Here is a 27,087-nt window from a genome sequence, read left to right on the forward strand (position 1 = left end):
TCAGATTTGTCCAGTTGAAGATGGTGACTGTATATCTGGAGGAGGAGAGGGTGATATACAAAATATCCAACTATCAACTGTGTCTCATTCATATATCATGGACCGAGGACCAAACATAGCCAATTTATTTGTTACCAGTCACACACTCTCTACAAAACCTGGTCAAACTGCAGTGTCCCCTGAGAGTCTTCTCACAAGACCAGTGATGCCGGTAAGTATTGAGACTCAAACCTTTCTATTATTGTTGCAGTTGAAGTTATTGTTAAATCCCAGCTGGCAAAAATGTGTAGTATTTGTATTTCAAGGGTCCAGCCTTGTCACACTGAATCTCCCTGAGAACTACATAAAGGGTACACGTATCTGTGGAGGAGTGTTCAGCTACTTTCACATTAATTCCACGAACAGGCTCTTCTGTTGGTTGGATCAATTGGAACCCTCATCATCGTAACTGATGGAGTGTTAGTATATTCATCTTTAAGGTCAACTCTGAATGAGCAGGTTTATGATCAAAGACCATCCTTTCTTTCTTCTGGCTTAATGCATTTTGGGTTACATTTTTCACTGTCCTTTTTCCATTTAAGGTAGATGAGTATGGTTTGCAGGAGATTGGTTGCTCCTTTTAGCAGCTTGAGCAACCATATAGTAGCTCCTCTCCTCAGTTTGAAACCTTTCATTTTGGATCTGGTGGGAATGGTGGTGGTGGTGGTATGATTCACTGGTTTGTTGTGATATCACTGGCTTTGCTTTGTCTTTGTCTGATGGTGTTTGTTGCTGAGCAGCTAGAGATCAAGCCTAGTTGAGAAGACATATGATCAAAGGTATTTCAACCATGACCATCCTGTCTTATTCAGGAATGTAGTGTTTCTAGGACAGTTTTATCCAATGTAATTTTTTTTATGATGGTAGAATTTAATATGAGGGAGGATTTGGTTGCTATTTCTAGCAGGTTGAGGGCTAGCCATATCTGGCTAAAATATTCTACCTGTTAATCTATCTTAAAATCAGACAGATCTGGCCTCTCACACCTACCGTACAATGTCATTTTAAAAATAAACAATCACATAATCGAAATCTCAAAACCATAAGATAATGCATGATTGATTCAAAACAATGTGAACAAATAAGCGTTACATTTGGCAGAATAAGCTGAATGCCAAATGGTTAAGGACTTGGCTTTATGAGTGTAGATAAAACAGGTTAACCTGTAAAAACAATGTTCCCTGAAGGCTGTACTGAAAGAAGAAATTGGACCTCAAACAACAAAGTAATGAAGGGCTTCACTCAAGGACACAGCAAAGAAATGTATTTCTTCTTGTTACATGGTTAAAGCAGTGAACTGTATCACTACATGGTGTCTATTTACAGCTGGGTGAACAGGATATTTGGCTGGCAATCATAAGGTTGTGAGTTCAATTTCCAGTGGTGCACTGTGTTCTTGAGCTAGATACTTTATTTCATGTTGCTCCAGTCCACTCAGCTGACAAAAATGAGTAGAACCTGTATTTCAAAAGGGCCAGCTTTGTCACATTCTGCTGAAGTATCATCATCATCATTATTTAACATCCATTGTCCAGGCTGGCATGGGTTGGATGGTTTGACCAGAGCTGGCAAGCTGGGGGAGCTGCACCAGACTTCTGTGTCTGATTTGGCCTGGTTTTTACAGCTGGATGCCCTTCCTAAGGCCAACTACTTTACAGTGTGTCGTGGGTGCTTTTACATGGCACCCACAGGCACTTTTGTGTGGCACTGCACGAGCGCTTTTACACTCCCTGAGAACTATGTTGAGGCTATGTGCATCTGGAGTGCTCAGCCACTTGCACATTAATTTCATGAGCAGGCTGTTCTGTTGATTGGATCAACTGGAACCCTCGTCATAGTAACCGATGAAGTGCCAGTTAGATAAAACAGAGTCCAGTTGTGCACTTTCTCTCCCTGTTGTACCTCTAAGCAGTTAGATTAGAGGAAACAAACGTACAGATGGTCACCTCATCATGAATGACCTTACAGAGCTTATAAGCTGTGACTGATTGCTTGTATTATCTTTTACCTTTTACTTGTTTCAGGCATTAGACCATGGCCATGCTGGGACATCACCTTGAAGAACTTGTAGTTGAACGAATCAACCTCAGTACTAATTTTTTAAAGCCCGATACTTAGTCTGTCGGTCCCTTTTGTTGAACTGCTAAATTATGGGTATGTAAACACCAACACCGGTCATCAAGTGGGGGGAGTTGGAGCTCACATACGACAGGCTTCTTTCAGTTTCCTTCTACCAAATCCATTTACAAGACTTTTGGTTGGCCCAAGGCTATAGTAGAAGTCGCCCAAGGTGCCACACAGTGGGATTGAACCTAAAACCATGTTGTTGGGAAGCAAGCTTCTTATCACACAGCCATGCCTATAACAAGTTCGTGCTAGAGTGATTTGAACTCGGAGCATAAAGAACCAGTTATAATCGCTTGGCACATTTTTGGTTGACAGTCTTACGATTCTGCCAGCCTGTCCTTAAATATTGAAAAATCAAAGAAGGAAAAAATGTGATTTGTTGTTGAGTTTAAAGGATGCTGAGTTACTGAGCTTAAGTATTTGAAAGGATATACCTGGATTTCAGCTTATTCAGCCCTACTACATTGGTATGTTAGGATTCACGAGATGGATTATAAGAGAGAGCTACTCTGAGTAGCTCTTAACACCAGCAACAAGGCTCTCTACAGGTCACATGACACATGTAGGTTAGACTTTCATTCTATTGAGACTCTCTATCTGAGCTTTTGTCTGTCTACCCATCTATCCATCCACCTGTCTACCTTTCTGTCTGTCTGTCCTTTCTGTCTGTCTGTCTATCTACCTACCTACCCGTCTGTCTGTTTAAGATCTTTTAAAAATTAAAATATTCTTAAACTTTTGAAACTCCTGAAACTACTAAAACCCTTAAAACTAAAACTTCCATATCCCTAAGTCAATCACAAAAATTAAACTTCCTCATTCTTCATTTCACCATTTTTTCTGTTTTTAACTTATTTGGTTATAATATTTCACCCACTTCCTTTAACTTTCCAAACTCTCCTACTTACAGCATTATCGTTTTGTCTTACTATACTATAAATGTGTGTGCGTGTGTGTGTGTGTGTGTGTGTGTGTGTGTGTGTACTGTTCTCTGTAGGTTTACACCCTGGAATGTAAAGAGCTGTGAAATCAACTTTAATAATTTGTTGAAGCAAAAGGTAGGAGACGGAGTAAAATTATTAAGTTCACAATTTAATTATCTAACTATCCATTCAGTATATAGAGCCTGTAGAATGCAGCCTTGGTATTCTGAGGTATTTTCCCTCAGGTCTATTATATTCTAATGTGGTGCATTGGATTGGAACATACACATTGTTTGGCCTCAAGTCTGACCTGATTGAGTAGATCTGTCATTTAAGTCTTCCAGCCATGACCATCGTACATTTTCCGACAAAGTGTATCTACGACTACATTATCTATTGCCATTTCTTTTTATAACAGTAGGGTAGGATCTACATAAGATGTAGCTGTTATTTCTAGCAGGTCGAGTGACCATGGAGACATTCCTTTATAGACTTACTTGGAGGTTCTTTTAGCAGCCGTGAAGGCGAAGTGAACACTAAAGGAAAAAAACTCTTGCTTGTCAGATAAATTAGGTTATTTCCCTTGCTACGACTAACGCCATCAGTTACCAGGAATAGTTGCAGTGACATGCATAGCATGGCGAAGCTGTATGCATTGTCAGTATTACACTGACATCCATATAACCATGGTATCAGGCACTTCCTGACATGCGATGTATGTCAATGTCTAGCAGAGCATATATCAGGTTCTAAAACATTGGAAAAAGAGAACATAAGTGTATCCTAGCTGTGATTTGTGTCCTTAATACAGGCCATATTATTATAGTCCTCCATCCCTATCACCATATTAAAATGTATGGAATCTGCAGAATGATACAATCCTTGTTAGTAAAAAAAAAAACAATTACACATTTGAATGAATTGATATTATATTTACTAAGTTTTGTGCCAATATAAGAAATCATTATTAGGGAGATGTATTCATAAAGCATAGGACTAGATGCTGCAGGCTTCTCATCCCAGCTTGAACCAGCAGGGCTAGACCAAGGGGAAGTAAAAGGCCTGACGGTATGACAGTTTTCCTGTTCCATGGCAGTAGGCCCTTTATTTGGGATACCACATGCTGTGACACCTTTATCAGCAGCAACTGGGTGTGTTCAACCCAAGCTCCACTGCTCATCAGGCTGAGAAAAGCAAGCTGTCTCAGTATCTGTTGCTTACCAACAGGTTTATGGTTAAGTCTGTGGCAGTGGAGATCTCCCACATTCTTGGTCCCTGGACCATATTCTTGCACACTGCTATCGGGGCAGAAATGGCTATCTGTGAGTGCAAGTGCTGTGAGTCAGAGTGACTGTTCCAGTGCGTCTCCCTTGTCATCCTCAGGGCAACACATTTTCCAGGCAGTCTGAATTGCAGGAAATTGAGAGAATGCCTTGAAGAATTGTGTTTTAGTGTAGAAATGCAGAAACATCCCGTACTCTTATCAACACAATATAAAAACACTACAAATTATCCAGAGGGGAGGTATAAGATTCCATCCCCAAACTCTGCTTAATACAGAAGAAAACATTTTGGCAATCATTGTCAGCATTAGAGTTGGAATCATCATCATTTAATGTCCATTTTCCATGCTGGCATGTGTTGGATGGTTCAATCAAAGCTGGTAAGGCCAGGGACTGGATGCCCTTCCCAACACCAACTACTCCAGAGAGTGTACTGGGTACTTTTAATGTGACACCAGCACTGATATCAATTTTGCTGTGGAGGCCTTTGACAAATTTACCCATACTATCTATGTGATACATCATAGAACAGGTTGGCACTAGATCTGGGTTTGATTGATTTCCAATCAATATAGATCAGTCTAAAGCATACCACAGTGTTGATATCACTTACTGGGTGCTATACAAAGCAGAACTGGCTTTGGTTTCATCTTCAGAGGCTGAATCCTTACACTGTCAATCTAAAGCAAAAGATGTTTAAAGTTTATTTATATAAACTCTATCCAAAAACTCTTGACAGAAATCTAGATGTCAAGAATACAATGTTCAGGATAACACTTTTCCAAATTAATGTAAGGAATTTCCATCATCATCGTTTAACGTCCCCCTCCCATGCACCAGACTTCTATGTCTGTTTTGGCATGGTTTTATAGCTGGAAGCTCTTAAAACCACCCACCCTGCAGAGTGGACTGAGTGCTTTTTGTGGCACCAGCACAGGCAAGGTCGATTTTGGCATGGTTTTTACAGCTGGATGCCCTTCCAAATGCCAATCGCTTTACAGTGTAGACTGGATGCTTTTTATGTGGCACCAGCACTGACAGAGTCACCAAATAACTTCCAAGACAAAAAAAACCTTTGTGAGGGGAGAGGGCATTGGAGGAGGTGATCTTGTGTCACATGATGAAAGGTTAGAGTGTGACAGAGAAACAGAAACAGGTGTCTTGCTGTAGAGGAGGTACATGGTTACCCAGCCAGAGAGAGAGGGAGAGAGAGATAAAAATGAGGACAGAGACAGGTGTACTACTGTAAAGGAGATACAGGGTTACCCAGCCAGAGAGATGAGCAAGAGAAGGAGAGAAAGTGATAAAAAATGAGTGCAGAAATAGGTGCTGAAAAAAAAAATTGAGATATATAGACCAGTCTTCTATATCTAGTTTTTTGTATTCTACTTTCTACTGTTCTGATTCATTGTTTTGTTTTACAATACATTTTACTTGAAATATAAAAATATTCCATACGATATTTTGTAGTGTTTAGTAAAATATCTATTTCACAGGATTTCCTGTTTTTTTTTTTTTTAGTAACAAGTATTTTTTTATATATTCCTATGGCAAAAAATATATTGTATTTTAGAGAATGCTCTATTCACATTTTCCTTTTATTAAAAAAATTGTAAAACATTCTTCTATTTCATGGAAATGTCTTTTGTTGTAATTTGCCAATAAATTTTTTATATATATTAATGAAACAATTGTAGATTAATGCAATTGTGTTATACAATTCATGACATTTGCTGTTTAGTTTTGTAAGAATATGAATCGTGTGACCTGGAAACAAATTGTCGTTAAAAATATGACTGCATTCTCAATGTCCTCATTTTGGTCAATATTGTTATTATCTAAAGAACAACCTTTCCCTTTGTGTACATATACTCGTGTATATAATTGTATTTACACATGCAAGTATTATTCTGAACAAAGTAAAGAGTACTCAATACAATTGTAGAGTACAAATATAATAAAGTGACTACTATGCTAATGCAAACAAATTTATGATATTTGAAATATTTCAAATACAAATTGTGTAAATTTAGCTGTAAAACAGAATATGTAGGTGCTGGTGTGGCTGTGTGGTATGAAGTCTGCTTCCCAACCACATGGCACCTTGGGTAAGTGTCTTCTACTATAGCTTTGGGTCCCCCAAAGCCTTGTGAGTGGATTTGATACATGGAAACTGAAAGAACTTGTTGTATATGTGTGTATATATATATATATATATATATGTGTGTGTGTGTGTGTTTGTCTCCCCACACCCCATCAATTACAACTAGTGTTAGTCTGTTTATGTCCCTATAACTTAGCAGTTCAGCAAAAGAAACCGATAGAATAAGTACCATATAATGGGGTTGATTCATTTGACTAAAAGTTCTTTGAGGTTGTGTCCCAGCATTTTGTTGTCTAATGAATGAAGCAAATCAAGTATTTGATCTGAAAAAATTTTTCTTTTGTCTTTTTTTTGCTGTTTCAGCTTCCAGCTACAAGTGTTAGCTCAAGAGACACATCCCTTACAGATGTCCTTCCTCCTGGTGCAAGGAAACCATCACCTCCACCATCCTATGATGTGCTCTTTAAGGCCAAAGGTGGCAGCTAAAAGTTGGTTAAAAAAAAAAAGAAAAGGAACTAAAAATAAATGAAGAGAGAGTTATGCTTTTTCAGGATGAAAACTGGACAATCTCTACATGGCCTTTGGTAGTGTGGTTAAATATTTTTCCTCCTAGATTTCTCATAACACTATATAATTCAATCTAGCCTACATTGCTTGGCTAAAAGTATGGAAGGGACAGGGTGACATTTGTCCTCTTTATTTTAATGAAAGTTTTTTTTAATACATATTTCAGTTTTTTTTTTTATTTGTAAAAATATAATTTTTCAGATGAGATTATTTAATGTGAACCAACTGTGACAATGAGGAATTTGTACCTTCCAACATCATCAGAAGTGGTGTTAAAATCTTTGCAACGATCTATGCATAATATGCACATTAAAAACAAAAGTCTATATATATATATACATACAATTTTTTTCTGGTGAAGGAACTTATCTGAACTATGGTAGGTTAAAGAAAAATGACCTGTATTCCTTGATCTTTGCTTTCTAACCTTCTTTTGTTTAGTCCTGTCTTTTTTTATTGTTCTGAGTTCAAATCTTACTGGGGTTGTCTCTGCCTTTCAGTCTTCCAAGGGTTGATAAAATAAATACAAGTAATATGCCATGGTTCTTTTTTTTAAACCCTTTTAACGTTTAAACTAGACCAACATTTTCTGCCTGTTTTATGTTCAAACTGGTCTCTCACACTTTCCTAACAATGTCATTCTAAAAATAAATAATCAAATCATTGAAATCTCAAAGCTATGGGGTAAATGAACATTACATCTGACAGATCTGAATGCTTAAGGGTTAATCAACTACCTCCACCACCTCTGACCCTTCAGCAGTCATATTACTCTGTCAAATGTAATGTGTCAGGCAAAATGCTTAACAGAATTTCATCTGTCCTGAGTTCAAATTCTGCCAAGGTCAACTTTGCCGTTCACCATTTCAAGGATGATAAAATAAGTACCATCTGAATACTGGGGTTGATGTAATTGACTGACATCCCCCACCCCTGAAATTACTGGCTTTGTGTCAAAATTTGAAATTATTTTGTAGGTTTGAGATTTTGATGATGTTATTGTTTATTTTTAGAATGACATTATAGGGTAGGTGTGAGAAACCAGATCTAGTTGGTTTGAACAAAGAGTGGGTAAAATGTTTGTGCCTGATATGGCTGGTTTAAATGTGAATATGCTTATGCCAGAAAGCATTACTATCATCACCACTTTCCTCCTTAGGGTTAGGGTTAGGGTTTAAATGTGAATATGATCTTGTGTCTAATGTTTGAAATTATAACAAAAGTTTTTTTTAAAGTGACATGTTGGATTGGCAGAGTAACATTAGACAAAATACTTCACAGTATATGTTTGAGCTCAAATCCTGCTGAGGGCCAACATTATCTTCCATCTTTCTGCATCAACAAAATACATTATCATTAAAGTTCTGAAAGTGGGGCAATATAATCACCTCTAATCTCTATTTTCTGGCTTTGTACCTATGTCCAGTGTTGGAGATTATTAGCAAAATAAGTTGGGTGTAGGATAAAATACTTGTTTAAATTGCATCCTTTGTAGGTTTTGAATTTGAATCTTGCCAAGGTAGGCTTTGTCTTTAGTCCTTCCTTGGGCTGATAAGCCAGTCAAGTACTTGTGGATCAATCAAATCAATTAAAAATCATCTCATCAAATTAAGTCAGTGAACTGAGAGACTGGTTAGCATGCCAGGCAAAATGCTTAGTGGTATTTCACCTGATTTCACATTCTGAGTTCAAAATCCACTGAAGTCAACTTTGCCTTTCATGCTTGATAAAATAAAGTTGAAGACTGCAGTTGATGTAATCAACTTACTCCCATCTTGAATTTGCTTGCCTTGAGCCAAAATTTAGAATCATTATTAATACCAGAAATGAACTATTATCAGGAACATGAATATTATTATTGGATTGGCAAAATGAATCATTAGAGCCAGAGAGTATCTTTTGGAAGTTATAATCATTTACATTCTGAGTTCAAACTTTCAGAAACTCACCTTTCATCCTTCTAAGTACCAGTCCACCAGTCCTGTCTGTCCACAACAAAACGTGACCTTGTGCTTATAATAGAACTCATTTTTCATCAACATTTTTATTGTCTTTAATATTTTTATTCATTAAACAATCAATGAAAAGTTGTATATAAATTAGATGAATACTTTCAGACAATCCACTCACAAACTTCAACATTTTATAAAACGTTTCTTTCAAGAATTATCTCTTCAGACATATGGTGAATTATAGAAAAATAAACCCTCATGTTAAGGGTTACAATTAGACAATCTTTCAAACTGAGAAATCGAGGTCTTTATTAGAGATAACATTTGTTTGCTTTAATCCTCTGTTATGAAGTTTTTTTTTTTAATCAAATTCTCAACACAATGTTTAAGAGATTTAATATCTTTGGTAACATTGGTGAGTGCTGTGAACTGTGCCTTTCATGGCACTAAGTAATTTGAAGTTGTTGGCTGTGACAGAAGAAAAGAAAACTAAGTACAGAGATGATTAGAGAGATAGTTTGTGTGTCATACTACAGAGTATGTTAAGATAGTCCTTGGAGGTGGAGGGTTGGTGATGAAAATCAAAGGAGGAGTGTGTTTGGTGTAAAGGTTAGGAAGTGCATTGTGTTAACATTTGCAACAAACAGTGATGGAGGGAAGACATATATGCAGGTAATTTCAGGTAGGTTTCAACTAAGGGTGTGATATTTTTTCAATAGCACCAAATATGTATTTAAATAGGAGAGCAGGGGTGGTAGGCACTTCAAACTTCAAGAAAAAAAAAATTGCAAAAGTATTGTTGAGATGAAAATACAAAGATGTGAGAAATTTCCAAACATGAACTTTACAAATATATTATTTACAAGTCATCTAACTTTAGCACCATTGCTGTGTCTTTGCTGAAAAACACATATACGCAGTTCTAGCACCACTGCTTGTTAGCTGTCAAAACACACATTCACTGTGAAGGTAGAAAAAAAAAATAATAAAAATTTGTTAAAAATTTCTGATTGTGACCCTATCTGGACAATCTTTCTGTTGTAATTTACAGGAATTCTATCTTATTAGTTGCAGAAACAGCTGCACTTGGTGAGAGTGATTAATATGTAAAATAAATGTCTGAGAACACTAGAGCAACAGTCCACTCACTCCTTTCATGGTTTTTCTGACAGTCACTCATTAAAGTAGCTTACAACTCCAATGTCTAACACTTATATTTGCAACTATTTATTAACTCCTATGTCATCAGTGCTAGCATGGACCAGCTCAGTCCTCTCCTGCTACATTTAGCACATTTCTCTCTCTGATCATATATATATATATATATATATAGACAAAATATTAGGTGACATGTGACCCAAACATGGCACTTCCATATATGGTTTAGTCTGGTACACACTAATTATATATATCTCCATCCCACACTCAAAGCAGACAAATAATCAGTGAATACCTGGGTGTAAGATATCACAAATCAGACTAAAAAGCAAGGTGATGAACATTGTTTACTCTCCGTTCAGCTTCAATTGACGTGGTCAAAACAATTTTAATTCAAGTAATTTATCTAGGTCTTGATTATCAAATGTTTTCTTCCTATTATTTAGTTGTTTGAAGGTAAAGTGGCTATCTAAGACAATTAGTCAATTTTAAATGCAAAACATCTATTTATGTAATGCAAACACACAACCAGACGAGTATTAGGACAAAGGTTAGAAAATTATGTTAAAGGGACGCAACTGAAGAAATTATGAGAATCGATGGAAGACAACTCCAGTAAAAGGAGATTTATATTTTAAGGCAAATCAAGTTAACGGATAGTTACTTATTGTTTTCAATAAGGACGGCCTCTGAATTATTTAATATCTAAGCAATTCTATTTTTCTACACAATATTGAATTTTATTATACTTTGGTTAAGTACTGTGAAGGCTTACGAGGGAGAACCCTGGGTATATCGCAGGTATTGGCTTAATATATATATATATTTTTTCTTTTTCCTTAACGTAATTATTTCTAGTTAACATATGTAAATGTTAACTTTTTTTTTAATGCTAATATATATTAATTATGGGGATATCTTTTTCCTGTATTTTATGAATTTCTCAAAAAACCTTAATTAGAGATTCTAAATAAGCCAAACACTAATTCTTATTTAAAGTAGAGCTGGTGTATAATTGACTAAATCAAACACCATTGTGTCACTGGTATGTTAAATTGACTTCAAAGAGATGAAAAGTTGAAGTTGACCCTGGCAAGAAGTAATTTAGAAATTTAGCAAGTATGAAACTAAATATTGTGTGGTAATCTGACTTCACATAAATATATAGCAAAAATAGGAATTAAGTATTTAATGTGAATACATGTCAAAAATAAAATATATTTAATCTTGTTAACCTGTAGAAAAAAAAAAAGCAAGGTGATGGTGACAAAGGCACAAGTCGTAGATACTCCCAGTTCACTCTCCAACAATGCAAGGACAAATGGGGCTGAGATAACAAATGTGAGGATGTGTTATATATGTGATTCATAGGGGAGGTGAGAGCAATGTGTTGTATGAGAGGAAAAGAGAAGGAAATACATAAGAGAGAGAAAGTTGATGATGATGGATAACTGAGAAGAAAGAAATAAGAGATATATTCAGTAAAAATCAGCATCAATTTTAAGTGGAGAATGAATTCCAGCCAACTTCATGTGTTTTTTGCAGAGTAGGGGAGAGAATAAATAATGGTAAGGGTAAGATGGCTATAGGGTTTCAATCTCAGGTACTGCTATCTCTGGTTTCAGTGATCTGTAGAAGAACTTCTCTGTCGATAAATAAGTGGTGATGGTGTCATTCCTCGGTAGTTGGGGGTCAAAGCAGTACGATTCCTCCTCAGAGACTCCTCATGGTGAAGTCTGGAATGAGAAATTTGGAAAAACTATTGTATTAGGTTGTTCCAAAAATAATAGCTGATTTCAGAAACAATTTTATTCTAGAAAAATTAACAAAAGAAATGTTTTGATTAGTCAAAGTATGAGATGTGAACATCTATGCATCTCTACCATCAATCAACGGGATTATTTATGCCTTGTTGATAAAAACTTATTGGCTTTGATGCTAAGAAATCTTTGAAAGCTGATTCCACTTCTAGTTTGGACCTGAAAATTTTGTCATTTAAAAACGTGTTTAAATGCTTAAAAAAATGGTAGTCAGTGGGTGAAAGACCAGGAGAATATGGAGGATGTGGTAAAGTCTTGTATCCCAAGTCTGTGAGTTTCTGGAGCATCGTTCTTGCAACATGTGGCTTTGCATTATTGTGGAACAGAATTTGGCTATACCGATTTACCAATGTAGGTCACATTTTTTGCAAGTGAGCCTGCATTTCAGTGAGTTGATTGCAGTAAACCTCTGCTGTAATGCTCTGATTGGCTTCCAGAAAACTGTAATGGACAACACCAATTGCAGACCATGAAACAGTCACCATAATGTTTTGCTGATGCAACTTTGGCTTTGGGAAATGTTTGGGGTCTCATCAATATCAAACGATTGACCTGATTGTTTATGGTTATCACAAAGGATCCACTTTTCGTCACAAGTGACTATTCGGTCAAGAAAAGGATCATTGGTGTTTCGCAAAAAAAGCATCAAGCAGACGTCAAAACGCCGAACTTTTTGATTTTCATTGAGCTTATGCAGTATCCATTTATCAAGCTTTTTCACCTTACCAATCTTCTGCAGATTGCGTGAGACCGTTGCAATACCGACACCAAGTGCCTGACATTTCTCTGAGACTCTGACGTGGGTTTTATCCAATAATTGCTTTCAGTTGTTCATTGTCAAGATTGCAGGACCGTCCTCTAGCTTCATCTTCAAGGCTCTTATCACCCTTACGGAACTTCTGAAACCACCTTTGTACTGTGTGATCATTTGTGGACCCCTCTCCCCATGCTCTGTTGATATTGGCAGCGGTTTGGGAGGCACTGTGCCCAAGCTTGAGCTCATGCAAAAAAAAGTAAGCAAAGGGCCTTTTTGCCATGTTCATAATTAAGGGCGCCTATGCTTCAAGAATGTTTTCTTTCTGAATTAAGTAGAAAATTATTAAAGAGCATACATCAATTATTAAGTATGTCGAAATTCACCTAATTAAAATAATTAAAATACTATGATAAAATTGCGTTTCAAAACACAACATTATTTTCAGAACAACCTAGTAATCACCTTATTTGATATTGAATGTTTTTGTTGAGCTCCAGGTCAACTTCGATTCAGTCTATTATTTAAAAACATTCTGTCTGTGACTATTTTCTCTGTTGTTTCTGACAATATATCAGAGACTAACCTTGGGAAATATGTCCTTTCTTTTTTAAGATGGTATGGTGTGATTTATGGGAGATCCTAGGTGTTATATCTAGCAAGGAAACCGACTGTATATGATTACCATTAATATTGTAGTCTCAGGTGAACTGGTTCAGTATACTTTTAATCAGACATTCCAACCATAACAGTCCAACTTTTTGTTATAAACTTAGTGTATCATATGGCTGCTATTTCTAGCAGTCTTTGTGTCAGTGGAGGAAATTATTATTTATCCTTTCACCATTCACATTATTCTGTCAAAAGCAATGCTTATTTAGTCACATTATTTTGAATTAACCACGTAAGGTAACTTAATTTTTGTAATGATATTGTAGGATTGGTATGAGAGGCCACATCTGGCCAGTTTGAATATATGACAAGTGGAATATTTTGGCCTGATATGGCCAGTTTAAATGTTAATGGGTTAATAAGAATTTCTTTCTGCACAAGATACATATATTTTCTTGAAAAAGTTTTAGGGCTCTAAATAAACACTTTTATCATTACCCTTTTATATATTTTATTTTTTAATCAACCCTGTTGAGATCTGAATGAATGATTTTAAGAACTAGAAACTATAAATCACAAGACATTTTGTCTGCTTGTTTACAATCTTACAATTATCATTTTATGACTTGTCTAAGACAGTTTATACTCAAGCAGTCAGCAATCACCAGATCCTTGTCCTCCATTATATGTAGAAGTGACATGATGCTAAGATACCTGTCCAATCTGTCAGACCAGAATTTTCTCTTTTGGGGCCCTTCTTTACTTTCCTTCAACTGTACCTTGGAAAATAATTTTCCATCAGGAGTTGTGGTAGGATACTTGTCCCTACTAGCAGAACTGGGTAGGCCCTTGGTGTTTAACTGTAGCAAGCACCAGTGTGCCAACCTAATTTTGATAACTTGCTGCCTGACAAAGCTGTTAGTCTTGTACTGTGTGTAGACAAGATGCATAACAGCCTTCTGAAGCATTTGTGCTTGAATACCAGTAAGTGTCCAGCTTTCACACCTCTACAGAAAACTGAGGTCACTCCAGGGAGTTGTACATGAGCTTCACAAGGTAAAAAAAAAAAAAAAATTAAATGATGGTATGGCTTTTCCATGACATTTTCTTCACTAATAAATCAAGGACAAAGCCAATATGCAGTCACTCAATCTACTAAAAATAACAGCCAAATTCCCCACATATTACTTCTTACCAAGTGGAAACACATTGTATAGCTCCAGATACATTATAGAAAGCCTTGAAATGGCTTTGAGCCAGGGTGAAACAACAATTACTCTATAAGAATTTATTACAGAGACAAAAGATAAGACAGGTGAAAATAAGATTGTGCTATATTCAGGTTTTTAAAAGAGATCAAAAATACAAGTGAAGGGAAACTACTACAACCGGGACCTGAGCAAGTAAATTAAATTGTTTACTCACAACCACATCCATTCTGTATTGTAAATCACATTTGATTGTACATTTTTCTTACCTATTGGGTTTTTTTTTATAGAGAACTAGCAGAGGCACCCGGCGTTGCTCGGGAATGAAATTGTTGCTTATATACTTGAAGAAAAAAAGGCAAAATATGCTGTATAGAAATTTGAGGACATTCTGTAGATGGACTCTCAGATGAATGGGGAAAATTGAAGATGTGCCAAAAAGCCTCATTGGTACTTGGAAACTTTTACGAAAATTAAAATGGGGATCGTTGCCAGTGCCCCTGGACTGGCTCTTGTGCGGGTGGCACATAAAATACACCATTTCGAGCGTGGCCGTTGCCAGTACCGCCTGACTGGCCTTCGTGCGGGTGACACGTAAAAGCACCCACTACACTCTCTGAGTGGTTGGCGTTAGGAAGGGCATCCAGCTGTAGAAACTCTGCCAAATTAGATTGGAGCCTGGTGTTGCCATCCGGTTTCACCAGTCCTCAGTCAAATCGTCCAACCCATGCTAGCATGGAAAGCGGACGTTAAACGATGATGATGATGATGATTAAATGAAAAAAATGATTTACGTGAATATCCTCAGAAGAGTAATTGAAATAAATGGCGATTGTGGAGTCCCCCCCCCCACACACGCACGCATACACACGTGTGTCTTTGTAAATATGTTTGTATACATTTATGTATGTGTGTGTTTGTAAGAGACAGAGTGTGAGTGAGAGAGAGGTTTGTTGTCATGTATACGTACATGCATAAATATACATACATCTTTGGATGTATGCATATGAGAACACAGCCCTTGACTCACTCACACTCTGTCTCTTACAAACACGCACGCGCGCGCATACACACGTGTGTCTTTGTAAATATGTTTGTATACATTTATGTATGTGTGTGTTTGTAAGAGACAGAGTGTGAGTGAGTCAAGGTGTGTGTGTGTATGTGTGTGAGAGAGAGTGAGAGAGCGGTGTGTATGTAGTATTTGCTCTCTCTCTCACTCTCTCTCTCATACACACGAACACACACATTCACACACAAAATAGAAAGTGAAGCTTTTTGCAGTTGTTACGTCAATACCGGAAGTTGACATTGAGGAACCTTTTTAAAGAAGTGAATCTTAAATATAAAGCAATATTATTTATTTTTAATTAAAAAAATCAAATGAAGAGCCTAAGATTTATCCGAGGTCAAATTATTCATGCATTACAAGTATGGAAGCATTTGGTGAAGTCGATTTCACGTGAAAAGCGATTACACACACATCTCTGTTTTATATATATATAGTATAGATCATTACTGCACTTTATAAACTGTGGATGATGAGTGTGTGTGTGTATGTAATGTGTGTGTGTGTATGTAATGTGTGTGTGTGTATGTAATGTGTGTGTGTGTATGTAATGTGTGTGTGTGTATGTAATGTGTGTGGTGTATGCAAGTATGTGTGATGAGTGGTGTGAATATGTAATAAGTGATATTGTGTGTGTGTGTGTGTGTGTGTGTGTGTGTGTGTGGTGGAGTAATGAGTGATATGTTTTTTCTTTGGAAAATACAAGGTGGGCCAAAGATTCAGTATACTCTACAATTGTCAAAGATGTGCTTCAATATTTCTAAAATTGAATGAAATAATGATGAATACACACATACTTGTAAATGAATAATAATAATAATAATAATAATAATAATTATAATAATAATGATAAATAAAATGTCAAATGTTTTGGTGCCTGACTTTTGGCCCATCCTGTATAATGTGTGAAGTGTCTTGTCTTTACATCATTTTATTCCATTTTGTTAACTTTATGAACCAATTTCAACCAACAGTGACCAATCATTAAATTCTTTAGACTATGATGATGATGAGGAGGAGGAAGATGATGGCACTGATGCTGGTTGTTATGGTAATCATCATTCTCATCATCTTACATCCACTTATCTGTGCTGGCATTGGTTGAATAAGAATATCAGGCAGATGGGGTTTACAGCCAGATGGCCCTCTTGTTGCCTCTCCTGACACAGGTGTGCCTATCGTTAACTGGGATGGTAATGGTGATGATGTAGGTAACAAACAGTTGTGGTGGATACAATGATAATGGCAATTGTTGTGGTAGTTATAATAAAAACGTGTAGTTACCTGAGAGACGTGTCTGATAGGGCATCTGTATTATTGAGACTGCTACAAGAGTTGCTTTGTTTATTGCAGTCATTGACCTGTGTGTTGAAATCAGAGAAGAATGCTGACCATTATATGTTTATACATACATCTTCCTCACACTTTCCTCATCTTGTTTTCAAATTTTGGCACAAGGCCAGCAATTTCAGGGAAGTGAGAGAGTCAATCACATTGACCCCAGTATTCAACTGGTACTTATTTTATCGACCCCGAAAGGATAAAAGGCAAAGTCAACCTTGGTGACATTTAAACTCAGAACATAAAGACAGACAAAATGCTGCAAAGTATTTTGCCTAACGTGCTAACCTGCTAACGTGCTAACGTGCCAACTCGCCCCCTTACTTTTATATACCACATTAAAAGCTACTACCTCATATACTTACACCACGTTAAGCACACTAAGCACACATGCCATGCACTCAGCATCAAACATTGTATTATACACATCACTGCAACATATACATACACCACACCCAAACCTCATACAACACTGTTTATGGCTTAAGTGAAGGCACATGGCTTAGTGGTTAGAGTATCCGGCTCATGATTGTAAGGTCATGAGTTTGATTCGTGGCAGTGCAGTGTGTCCTTAAACAAGACACTTTATTTCATGTTACTCCAATCCACTCAGCTGGCAAAAGTGAGTTGTACTTGTAATTCAAAGGATCAACCTTGTCACATTTAGTGTGTTATGGCTGAATCTCCCTGAGAACAACATTAAGGGTACACGTGTCTGAGGAGTGCTCAGCCACTTGCATGGTAATTTCACAATGGGGCTGTTCTGTTGATCGGATCAACTGGAACCTTTGTTGTTGTAAAAAGATGGGATGGGCATGGTAGGAATGCCATTGATCATAGGTATGCTTGATCAGAATTGACCTGGATTAAACAATAACACAAGCACCACCACCACACAAACTAAACAATACCAACACTACAACTACACACACACACTGGAACAACAACTACATCATTAGAAGAAACCAGTGTTAAGCAAGCTCCTTACCTGTTTATTGAAATATCTTGGTAATCTCCTGTTCCCTTCAGTTTGGCAGAATCTGGAAGTAATAAAATATTTCTTGATGGAAGAGTAGTTTTTCCATTTTGAAGGGTTTTTTTTTATTTAATAACTCTAAGAACCAACCACTACCACCATTAATCTCTAGCATCACCACTTACGTCAACTCTAGCTACCATCCACTACCTCCTCTGTATCTGTCAGTGTTGGCCATCACTGTAGGCTACCAGCACATGGTCTCTAGAATACAGGTTGGCAAAGTGTTATGGACATTTCCCACAAATCATACTAAACATCTTTAAAAGTATGACAGTTTTTCGTGGGGGCAGTGACCCAATGCACTGGAGAATCCAGCACAGTGCACCAAAGAATTCATCAATGAAACAACTTGGAGAAGTTGCAGTGCCTTGACCTCAAGCATGCTAAGGCCAGCACCATGTGTTGGAAAGCATGGAATACCATCATCATCAGAATCTGTCATCTAGTGGCACCCACAGCAGTGTATTGGTTGAGAGGACAACCTCCCGCTCTGGTCGCCAGCTAGGGATTTTACTTACTAACAGACATACTAAGTCTGAGCAAAAGATGGCTGAAGCATCTTTTCTAAATGGCCTTTCGGTTGTCATTGTTGTCACCACCACCATCACTCCCTCATGCCTAATTGTTTCAAGGCAAATTAATATCAAGAACTAAATAACACTACTTTGAAGAGATCATCAAAACTGCATGTTATTAAGCAAAAAAAAAAAAAATCTCTCAACATTATATATGTCCAATAGACCAGAGCTAATTAGTCAAAAGTATGCCTCTAACAGACCAAACTCAATCTTCCACAGTTACTACCATACACCGTCATATAGTCCTCTACATTCTCTATTATATCACATGCACCATGTGTAGTCAGTTCTCCATACATTACTATACACTTTCACATCTTACACCTCACATATTCCTCTATATTCAATGCCATGCACCACCATACATCTTAAACACAGCTCATATTGTTTTCAAATTTTGATACAAGGCCAGCATTTTGGAGATGGGGTAAGTTGATTACATCAACCCCAGTGCCCAACTGGTACTTGTTTTATCCTCCCCAAAAGGATGAAAAGCAAAATCAACTTCAGCAGAATTTGAACTCAGAACATAAAGACAGATGAAATGCTTAACAGCATTTTATCTGGCATGCCAACAGTTCTGCCAGTTTGTCACCTTGTACACACCTCTCTAATTGACCTCTATATTTAACCAAGGAAAACTTCTATAAGTTAATTTTGTATCTTCATATCCTGAGTTCATGATTAATTGGATGACTGAAGAAATGATTGTGTCTGAAGTTGAAAACCTATCCAACCTGTACCACTACAAATATCAGAAAACTGTAAGTGATCAACTCTCCACAAAATAAAACAAACTTACCTGTTCCGGTTTCCTTCCTCCGTTTCTGAGAGACCATTATGGATCATCGACAGTTCATTCATGTTCGCTTGATGGCCCTTAAACACTCCAGCTGACATGGTGACAACACCTTGTAGGTGTGACTCATCCACAGAATGGTATTGAGATTCAGGAAGAGTTTGATCAGAACCGCTTAATGATAAATTAGTCAATGAGCTCTGGGAGTAGCGAGTGTAAGTTCGTGTATCAATGTCATTCTCCGAGTCAGTATGAATAACATCATCACAGCTATCAACCTGGGTGTGATTTTCAGATTCATTGCTGGTGGCGTAGTCGTCAGTGAGAAGGTTTGGGATGGATGACTGAAGTTGCAGCCAGGTGTTTGGACTGAGTTCTGATGAGTTGTTCAAACTTTCATTCTGTCTATCAGAACTGACTGTCTCCTCGTCTTGGTGACACAGTAAATGAGGTTGATCCATCGATGAACTGAATCCACTAACGATAGACGAACTGTCTTCATTAGTTTGATCCTCAGCTATTGAACTATTTGGGTCATCAGTTTCAGTAGGGGTTGTGCCTTCATCTTCATCGAGGGTATCTAACAGCATGTCAGTCTGGGCAATACAGTGGTTCACTTTCTTTTCCAGATATTTTACAGTAAAACTGACAGGAAGATATTTCAGATTGACCATGTCCATTATGTCTAGTTGTTCCTCTTCCCATTTCTTGAATTTCTTCTCCAGAGCTTGTTTCTGACTTTGGTTCTCCTTCTGACGTTGAGACAAATGTTTTGGCTGACTTTTGGCAGAAGATTTCTCTTTTGAGATCATCTTTGAATACTGTTGATTCAGTTTCATCACTGTATCAATATCATTGTTCTGGTTACAATCGACCATCGAACTACCATCGTTACTCTTTTCAGTACCATAATACTCCACTCTGGCACCAACCTCATTTGCCACATCAGAAAATGATTTAGTCTCAAGGCCTTCACATGTGAATTGAGTGTTTGGGGATTTTGACTGTGATGATTTATATGTAGGAAGGCTTAAACTTTTGTTAAATCTGTTTGGTTGTGGTCTGTCGGAAGGTGAAGTTAAATTAGAGAGTGTCCTATACTTTGGTCGGTCAGAAACAGAATTGGAACTGGAAGGTTGTTCCGTAGGGGAAGATTTCACAGATTTAGTTAACAGTTCAAGGTATTCGTCAGTAACACCGGACAGTCTTAAAGAAAGGCTGAGTTCCTCGTTATAATAATCTTCCATATTCTGATTGTCAGGATAATCAAAGGCATGTCTCGGATCATTATTGTAATCTAAAAGATTTGAAGAACCAAACTTATATCCTCTGGGTAGGGTGGCATATTGTTGGAATGGTGGTGGTTGTGGTTCCCAAGCTGTGTTTTCCTGGAAAAATGGTTGATTAGGGGAGTGACTCAGGCTACTGCGAGGAAGAGTATTGTGTCTATTTAATGGGAGCCTGACCCTGGACATGTCATTGGAAGCAATTGTCATTGACCGGAAGCGATGTCTAGGTCCAGCACCTTGTTGGCTAGCTACATCATGGTTCATGTAATTGTTTCCATAGGAATGACCAGAGAAATCCTGACAGGGAACATGAGCTCCTGGGGAAGAGTTTCTAAAGTTTGAATGTGGCCAGTTGGGATTCACATGGATATCATGAACAGTGGAGTCAAGGTTATACTCTGAGTAATTGATTATATCTTGCCAAGGTCGCTTATTGGCTGAAGGAGTTGTGTATTTCATACTGTGATAAAACCTATCAAAGTTACCATTTGGTAAAGGAGATGACTGATTAAACTTGAACTGACGACTAAAATCAACATCATTCTTGTAAGGGGTCGAGTGAAAATGTTGAGCTGATCCAACAAGGTTAGGGTTCAAATCATTAGGAGACCTATGATGCTGACGAGATGCATTTGGTTCACTGGGACTATTGGATTGATATCTGTAACTAGGGTAATGTTGAGCTGGAGCCTGGCAATCTTCCCTGTAGTTGGGATGTCCCTGAGGGTGGTAGGTGAATGAGTCACACATATCTCCTTTAAAGGCGTCCAGGGTTGAAGAATTCGAACCCAGAGTACTTGTGTCTTGCTTCAAAGGTAAATATAACCGTTTCTTCTGCTGGTGTAGTGAGGAATAAGAATTAGGGTTGGCATTCCTATTTATATGGAGTTCACTTGGCTGAGAATAATTACCGTTTGTGTAAGCCCTTTGCTCCTGGTTAACGATATTCTGCTGTGCTTGGGTCATGTTAGGAAAATATTCCCTGGAGTGGTTTTCTTTGTCAGAGATATAAGACTGTGGGTAGCCATTGTCTGGTGCACTTGGCACATTGGGCTTACACTCTGTTTGTGTTGAAGTGTTACATTTTAGATTATTATTAAATGATGTTGAACTGGTCTCAGAAGCTGGGCTTGGCAATGATGGATCAACAGTCAAATGCTTTGTTAAATTTTTTAAAAGATTGGTTGTTTCTAACATGAGAGCAGGCAATGAGTGTAATGTGCCAGACTCTGGAATTAAAAGAGGGATGTGGATTGGAAATGGCATGCGATTGGATGCTTGTGAGTCTTTCAAGATTTGGTCATGCGAAGGAATGGTGAAATCAGAAGCCAAGCTGGGTTGGTTTTCAGTTTGTGTTGCACATTCATTCTGGCTTGTTTGGATTCCAACTGATATTAATTTTGGTTTATACTTCATTGATCTTTCATCTTCAATAGCTATTTCAGAGGAAAGACTTGGAGATACTGACCGATAACTGCTGGGAGATGTTGGGTAGTCTGCAGGTAAATCTGTAGTGGATGCTGACTTGGAGTGAGGAAGCACTGGAAATCGGTTACGCTTCCCTGAATGATGATATTGTGAAATATCATCTTCAAATACTGATTCATCATCATCATCGTCATCATTTATAAAACTTGAATTGTGACCAACTCCCTTGATATTTTTAGACTTTACAACTGGTGCCTTCATATATCTAAAAGTAGTGTCAGCACTATCATCTGTTGAAGACCAACCACTATTTGGGGCATGATATTTATATCTTCGTTGCAAGTTTTGTTCTTTTGCATCAACAAATTTTATCCGGGAAGACTTCTGACCTGCCATCTTAGTTGGACGAGACAAAAACTTTCGTTGAAAGTTTCCAACTCTTACATCATCATCTGACTTGAAATATAAATATCCATCATTGTCATCATTAATTCCAATTAAATCTGGCTCATTTATCACATCAGAATGGTGCCAATTATCATTGCCATGGCGACCACTGAAACCAGAATGAAGTGATGATATATCAGAGGGCAAGTCTCGCTCCAATTTCTCAAATTCTTCTTGGGAGTTCACCATACTGCCACCAGTCTGATATTGCCCCATATACAGTGAAGCAGAAGTCGGAGATGATGATGCACTGGATGAGTAAGAATCCTGCTTCATCTCTGTTAAAGTTGGATCAACAGTCTCAAATTCTGCAGCTGAGTCTTGGTGGGGGTTGCACGACTCAGCAGATTGGTTGGGAGTGTTTGCAAGAGTTTTACTTGGGTTTAGTCTCCCAGATTCTGGATATTTATTGATCATTTCATCATTACTATGATTCTTACAAGTTGGCTGCAAATCTGAGATGGGTACTTTGGACAGCCACACATTTAAGCCATCAACTGAAATACTTCGTCCAATACTATATGGTCTTACTTTCAGCAGGGATCCAACAAAGCTACTTGAAGATTTACACCAAGGGAATAAGTCTAATGGTTTTGATGGTGTCATTGGGTTATTATTGGCACACGATGTAAATTTATTCATTTCAGGTAGATCCAGATGAACTAGTCTATTAAAATTCCGATGGTTATGATGGTTATAATGATGATGAGGATGGTGACTACAGAGCCAACTGGGAATATTTGATGGCTGTGGGGAAAGAGTGCCAGAATCTACATCTGTAAGGTCTGAACTAATTGCAGAATCACTCATACATTTGGTCATATTCTTCAGCTTAGTCTCTCTCCTCAGACCATACAATCCTAAATTACAAGTGACCCACTCACCATTACTTGATCTTGAAGAGGGTGACCCAACCACTGAAGAATTACAAGTCAAATGGCTGTGATCAGTAGGAGTCTTCTGGTGAGAGTCATCAATTGTATTGGTAGAATCTTTCACTTTACCATTTAATACAACAGTTTCCTGCAAGTCAGTGCCTGTTTGCAAACACTGCTGACAGCCATCATGTAACATGCTTCTACTGTCTGATGCAAGTGTTCCCTTACTTTTTAGAAGACATGTTTCTTTAGAATGGTCGTGACTTGCTTTAATGCAAGAATTGGAATCAGATATTAGAGATTCCTTTCTGTCTATGCTGTAACTTGGATTGTCTTCCAACTCTGTTTTTCCAACATCAAGTGAATGAAGTAGTGAATCTTTGGCCAACTTTGAAGAACTCTTTGAGTTAGTCTCTGATCTTGGAATGTTTGAGTTTGAGGAAGAATGATTAAAAGCTGCTCCTGAGGATTTTTCTTTGGCCAGACCAGCAGTGTCAGCACAGAATGATTCTGTAGTGATCAAAGAATCAATTTGATCTAAACCTTTGGTGGCAGGTAAAGTTTTACGGATTTTGGATATTTTGTAGTCAGTCGACTCAACATTGTAAAACACATTGGTCTCTTCTTCACTGACTTTCACAATGTATGTGAGAGGACAAGCTTTGCCAGCATGGTCATCACTGAACTCTGTCACTAACTCAGTTCTGGCAGAACAATGTGATAGTTTGGTTGTTTTATTTGGCAGAGACACATTGGAACCAGGATCTTGATCCAAGTAACTGCTTCTTTCCTCATGGCTGTGAGTGGAAATGATGGGTTTGGAATTTCTAACAAGTGACGAGTCATTTGACTCTTGAAGAGGATGGGTCATTGATGGTGATGATGATGATGATGAAAGACTTTGGCCAATCGGCTTTTTTTGACATTTTGTATTGGGTACAGGTTTACATTTTGCTTCAACATTTTTGTTCTCGGGTGCTATTCTGACTGGAAGACAACTACCTACCTGGTTCTCACCTAGATTACCTTCCAGATGACAACTATTGGATGCAAGACAAGATTCTTCAGGAGTGACTAAAGATTGGTCACTTGGTGCATTGACTAATCTGGAATTTAGAGCAACTTTACTAGGTAAGTTTTCATTTTTGGTCCTTAATCTCATCTCAGAGCAGTCTCGTCCATGTAATGGTTCAGCCTTCTTTGTAGCAATTAAGTCAAAATCTGTTTGTTCACTCTTTCCAGAAACCATAGATTCTTTTGATCCTGTCAAATTCTTATCAAAATCTTTTTTAACATTTCCAGTTCTTTCAGAAGAAATAATGTGTGGTATATTTGATGACTTAGTTTGGCTCTGTTGACTTTTGCCAGATCTAGAGAGATCTACATTTCCAGTGTTTGGTAGAGGACTTTGGCTTTTAACACTGTCTACTTTTGAAGACTGTCTCTTTTTCATTTCACTGAGAACAAACTCAGAAAGTCTGTTAGACATGCAACCATTTTCAAAGACTTCTTCTGGCTGGTTCTGAGCTTTGCCTTCTGGCCTCACAGATTTCTTATCAGAAATTTTACAAAAAACTGTTTTATTTCCAAGTTTTATTTCAACAGTTTCTTCTGAGTCACTTTTTGGAACATTTTCAAGACAATCCTGATTGTCTACAACATTTTGACAACAGCCTGATTTTACATTACTTGGTTGTTTTGCTCCCTTGAGTTCAGAGCTGATGGAATTTTGTGCAAAATTGGCTGGGTTAGGGCAAGAACCTTCCACCACTGGATTAATTAAGTGGTGAGAAGGTAGTTCAGGAGAATCCTTTAAACCTAATGATATGTTTTGCCCATGAATATCATCCAACTGAAAGAGAGTTTCTTGAGCGTTTCTACCTGAAGGAGATCTAGCTTCAGGTTTATCTGGAGATGAAGCCATTTCCATTTCAACTACTGGACATGTTTCTTCAACTGACTGACCACAATATTGACCACTCACTGGCTTTAGGCTATCCACCTTAATATCAGGCTTAATAGTCACTTTATTTATACTACCTGGTTTTAAGTTGTCCATTTCAATGGCATCTCGCTTGGTGGGCAGTTTGCTTGTACAAACTTTGCGTATATCACCCAACTGAAGAATCTTCTTTGGAATCTGAGATATAAGGTTTGATGACTGAGCTGGAGAATGATGGCACTCAACTGAACCTTGAGCTGTTGAATGAGCCAGAGTATGAAGGCATTCAGTTGAGTTTTGATTTGATGGTTGATCTGAGCAGCACTGACCACCAAGTGTAGCTTGAGTATTTGAACCAGAACCGTTCACAGAATTCTTACCGCCAACTCTCCCACCACCAGGACTAACTTTACTGTTACGAGCATCAGATGTCAACTTTGGGGAAACACTTTCAGATTTATTCATGGATGAAGGCTCAGCCAAAACTTTGGTGCCCACCTTGAAGATAACTATACACACAAAATAAAGAAAAAGAAAGGAAAGAAACCCAGTTAAAACACTGTTCAAAACAATTAGTCTTTCTTTGAGAAAAAGAAATTATTTCTACATTGACATTTTTTACATGAGTACTAATAAGATAACTATAAGAAGTTACCTTGTTGGTCACTTGATCTGCTAGAAATAGTAGCCTAAGACACCTCAATATATTAAAAAAAAAACATACTGGTCAATGTAGCCTTAATGTGTGTGTGTGTGTGTGTGTGTGTGTGTGTGTGTGCACGTGTTAATGTGAGATATATATATGTGTGTGTTTGAGAGACATGGTACACTGGCACTATCAGTTATGACAGTGAGGGTTCTGGTTGATCTAATCAACCAAACAGCCAGCTTGTTAAATTAACGTGCAAGTGGTTGAGTACTCCACAAACACATGTACCCTGAATGTAGTTCTCAGGGAAAATCAGTGTGACACCAAATATGACAAGGCTGTCCCTTTGAAATACAAGTACTTCTCATTTTTATCAGCTGAGTGGAGCAATATGAAATAAAGCATATTCCTCAAGGGCACAATTTGCTGCTGATAATCAAACTCATGCTGCTCTTATGATTCTAAGTGAAATCTCCCAACCACTAAACTGCACACCCGCACATGTCACCTTAGTGTTATTATGAAACATTGTGTATATGAAAGTAAGATACAGATAGCCAATCAGTATACAGTAAAAACAATGGACTAACCCTCCTCACCCAAACAAGATACCAACAACACATTGTGTTCACTGACCTTGGGTAGATTCCTCTTTGACGTACTGCATAGGCTGGGTTTGACCGCTCCTTACATCAGCAAAATCTTTGTCACTAAAAGATTTGAATAAAAATAGCAAAAAAAAAGTTTTCTTTATTTAATATTTTATTTAGAATCCACAATGAAGGGGTTAAGGTACTGGTCAATTGACCTCATGGTCACACATTTGGTCTTTGTGGCACAATTCTAAATTTGCTCTGTGTGAGCAAAATAAACAGTGTTTAGCCGAGGAACTCTAATAGTACTGGGAACATTCTGAGCTGTCTCCTGTAATTGCTATAATTATTAAAATAATAGGCACAGGTGTAGTTGTGTGGTGAGAAGTTCACCTCCTAATCACAGAGTTCTTAGTTCAGTCCCAATGCATGGCACCTTGGGCAAGTGTCTTTTACTATAGCCTTGGGCCAACCAAAGCCTTGTGAAT

The 27,087-nt window shown here is 37.6% G+C and overlaps 2 protein-coding genes across 6 annotated transcripts in view; one reads left to right on the forward strand and one right to left on the reverse strand.

The window, feature by feature from the left end:
- Nucleotides 1–7,581, forward strand: part of LOC106874284 (transmembrane protein 145) — a 74,205-nt gene extending 66,624 nt beyond the window's left edge. For 3 of the 4 annotated variants that reach the window (XM_089338316.1, XM_014921958.3, XM_089338315.1), the window contains exons 12-13: nt 5–211; nt 6,840–7,581. In XM_089338316.1, coding sequence (XP_089194442.1) covers nt 5–211; nt 6,840–6,962 — 330 coding nt within the window. In that variant the 3' untranslated portion in view covers nt 6,963–7,581. Of the gene's footprint in view, nt 1–4; nt 212–2,063; nt 2,729–6,839 lie in introns of those variants that run through there. The other variant, XM_089338314.1, reaches the window with a different exon arrangement.
- Nucleotides 7,582–9,084: 1,503 nt separating this feature from the next.
- The window catches only part of LOC106874278 (uncharacterized), a 160,897-nt gene continuing 142,894 nt past the window's right edge, over nt 9,085–27,087 (reverse strand). For both annotated transcript variants that reach the window (XM_089338313.1, XM_014921952.3), the window contains 5 exons: nt 26,643–26,716; nt 19,377–25,866; nt 17,946–17,997; nt 16,901–16,977; nt 9,085–11,889 (listed from right to left, as the gene is read on the reverse strand). In XM_089338313.1, the coding sequence (XP_089194439.1) occupies nt 11,775–11,889; nt 16,901–16,977; nt 17,946–17,997; nt 19,377–25,866; nt 26,643–26,716 (6,808 nt within the window). In that variant the 3' untranslated portion in view covers nt 9,085–11,774. The remainder of the gene's footprint in view (nt 11,890–16,900; nt 16,978–17,945; nt 17,998–19,376; nt 25,867–26,642; nt 26,717–27,087) is intronic.

Source organism: Octopus bimaculoides, chromosome 20, assembly GCF_046866305.1.
Source record: "Octopus bimaculoides isolate indiv1 chromosome 20, ASM4686630v1, whole genome shotgun sequence".
NCBI classification, from domain to species: Eukaryota; Metazoa; Mollusca; class Cephalopoda; order Octopoda; family Octopodidae; genus Octopus; species Octopus bimaculoides.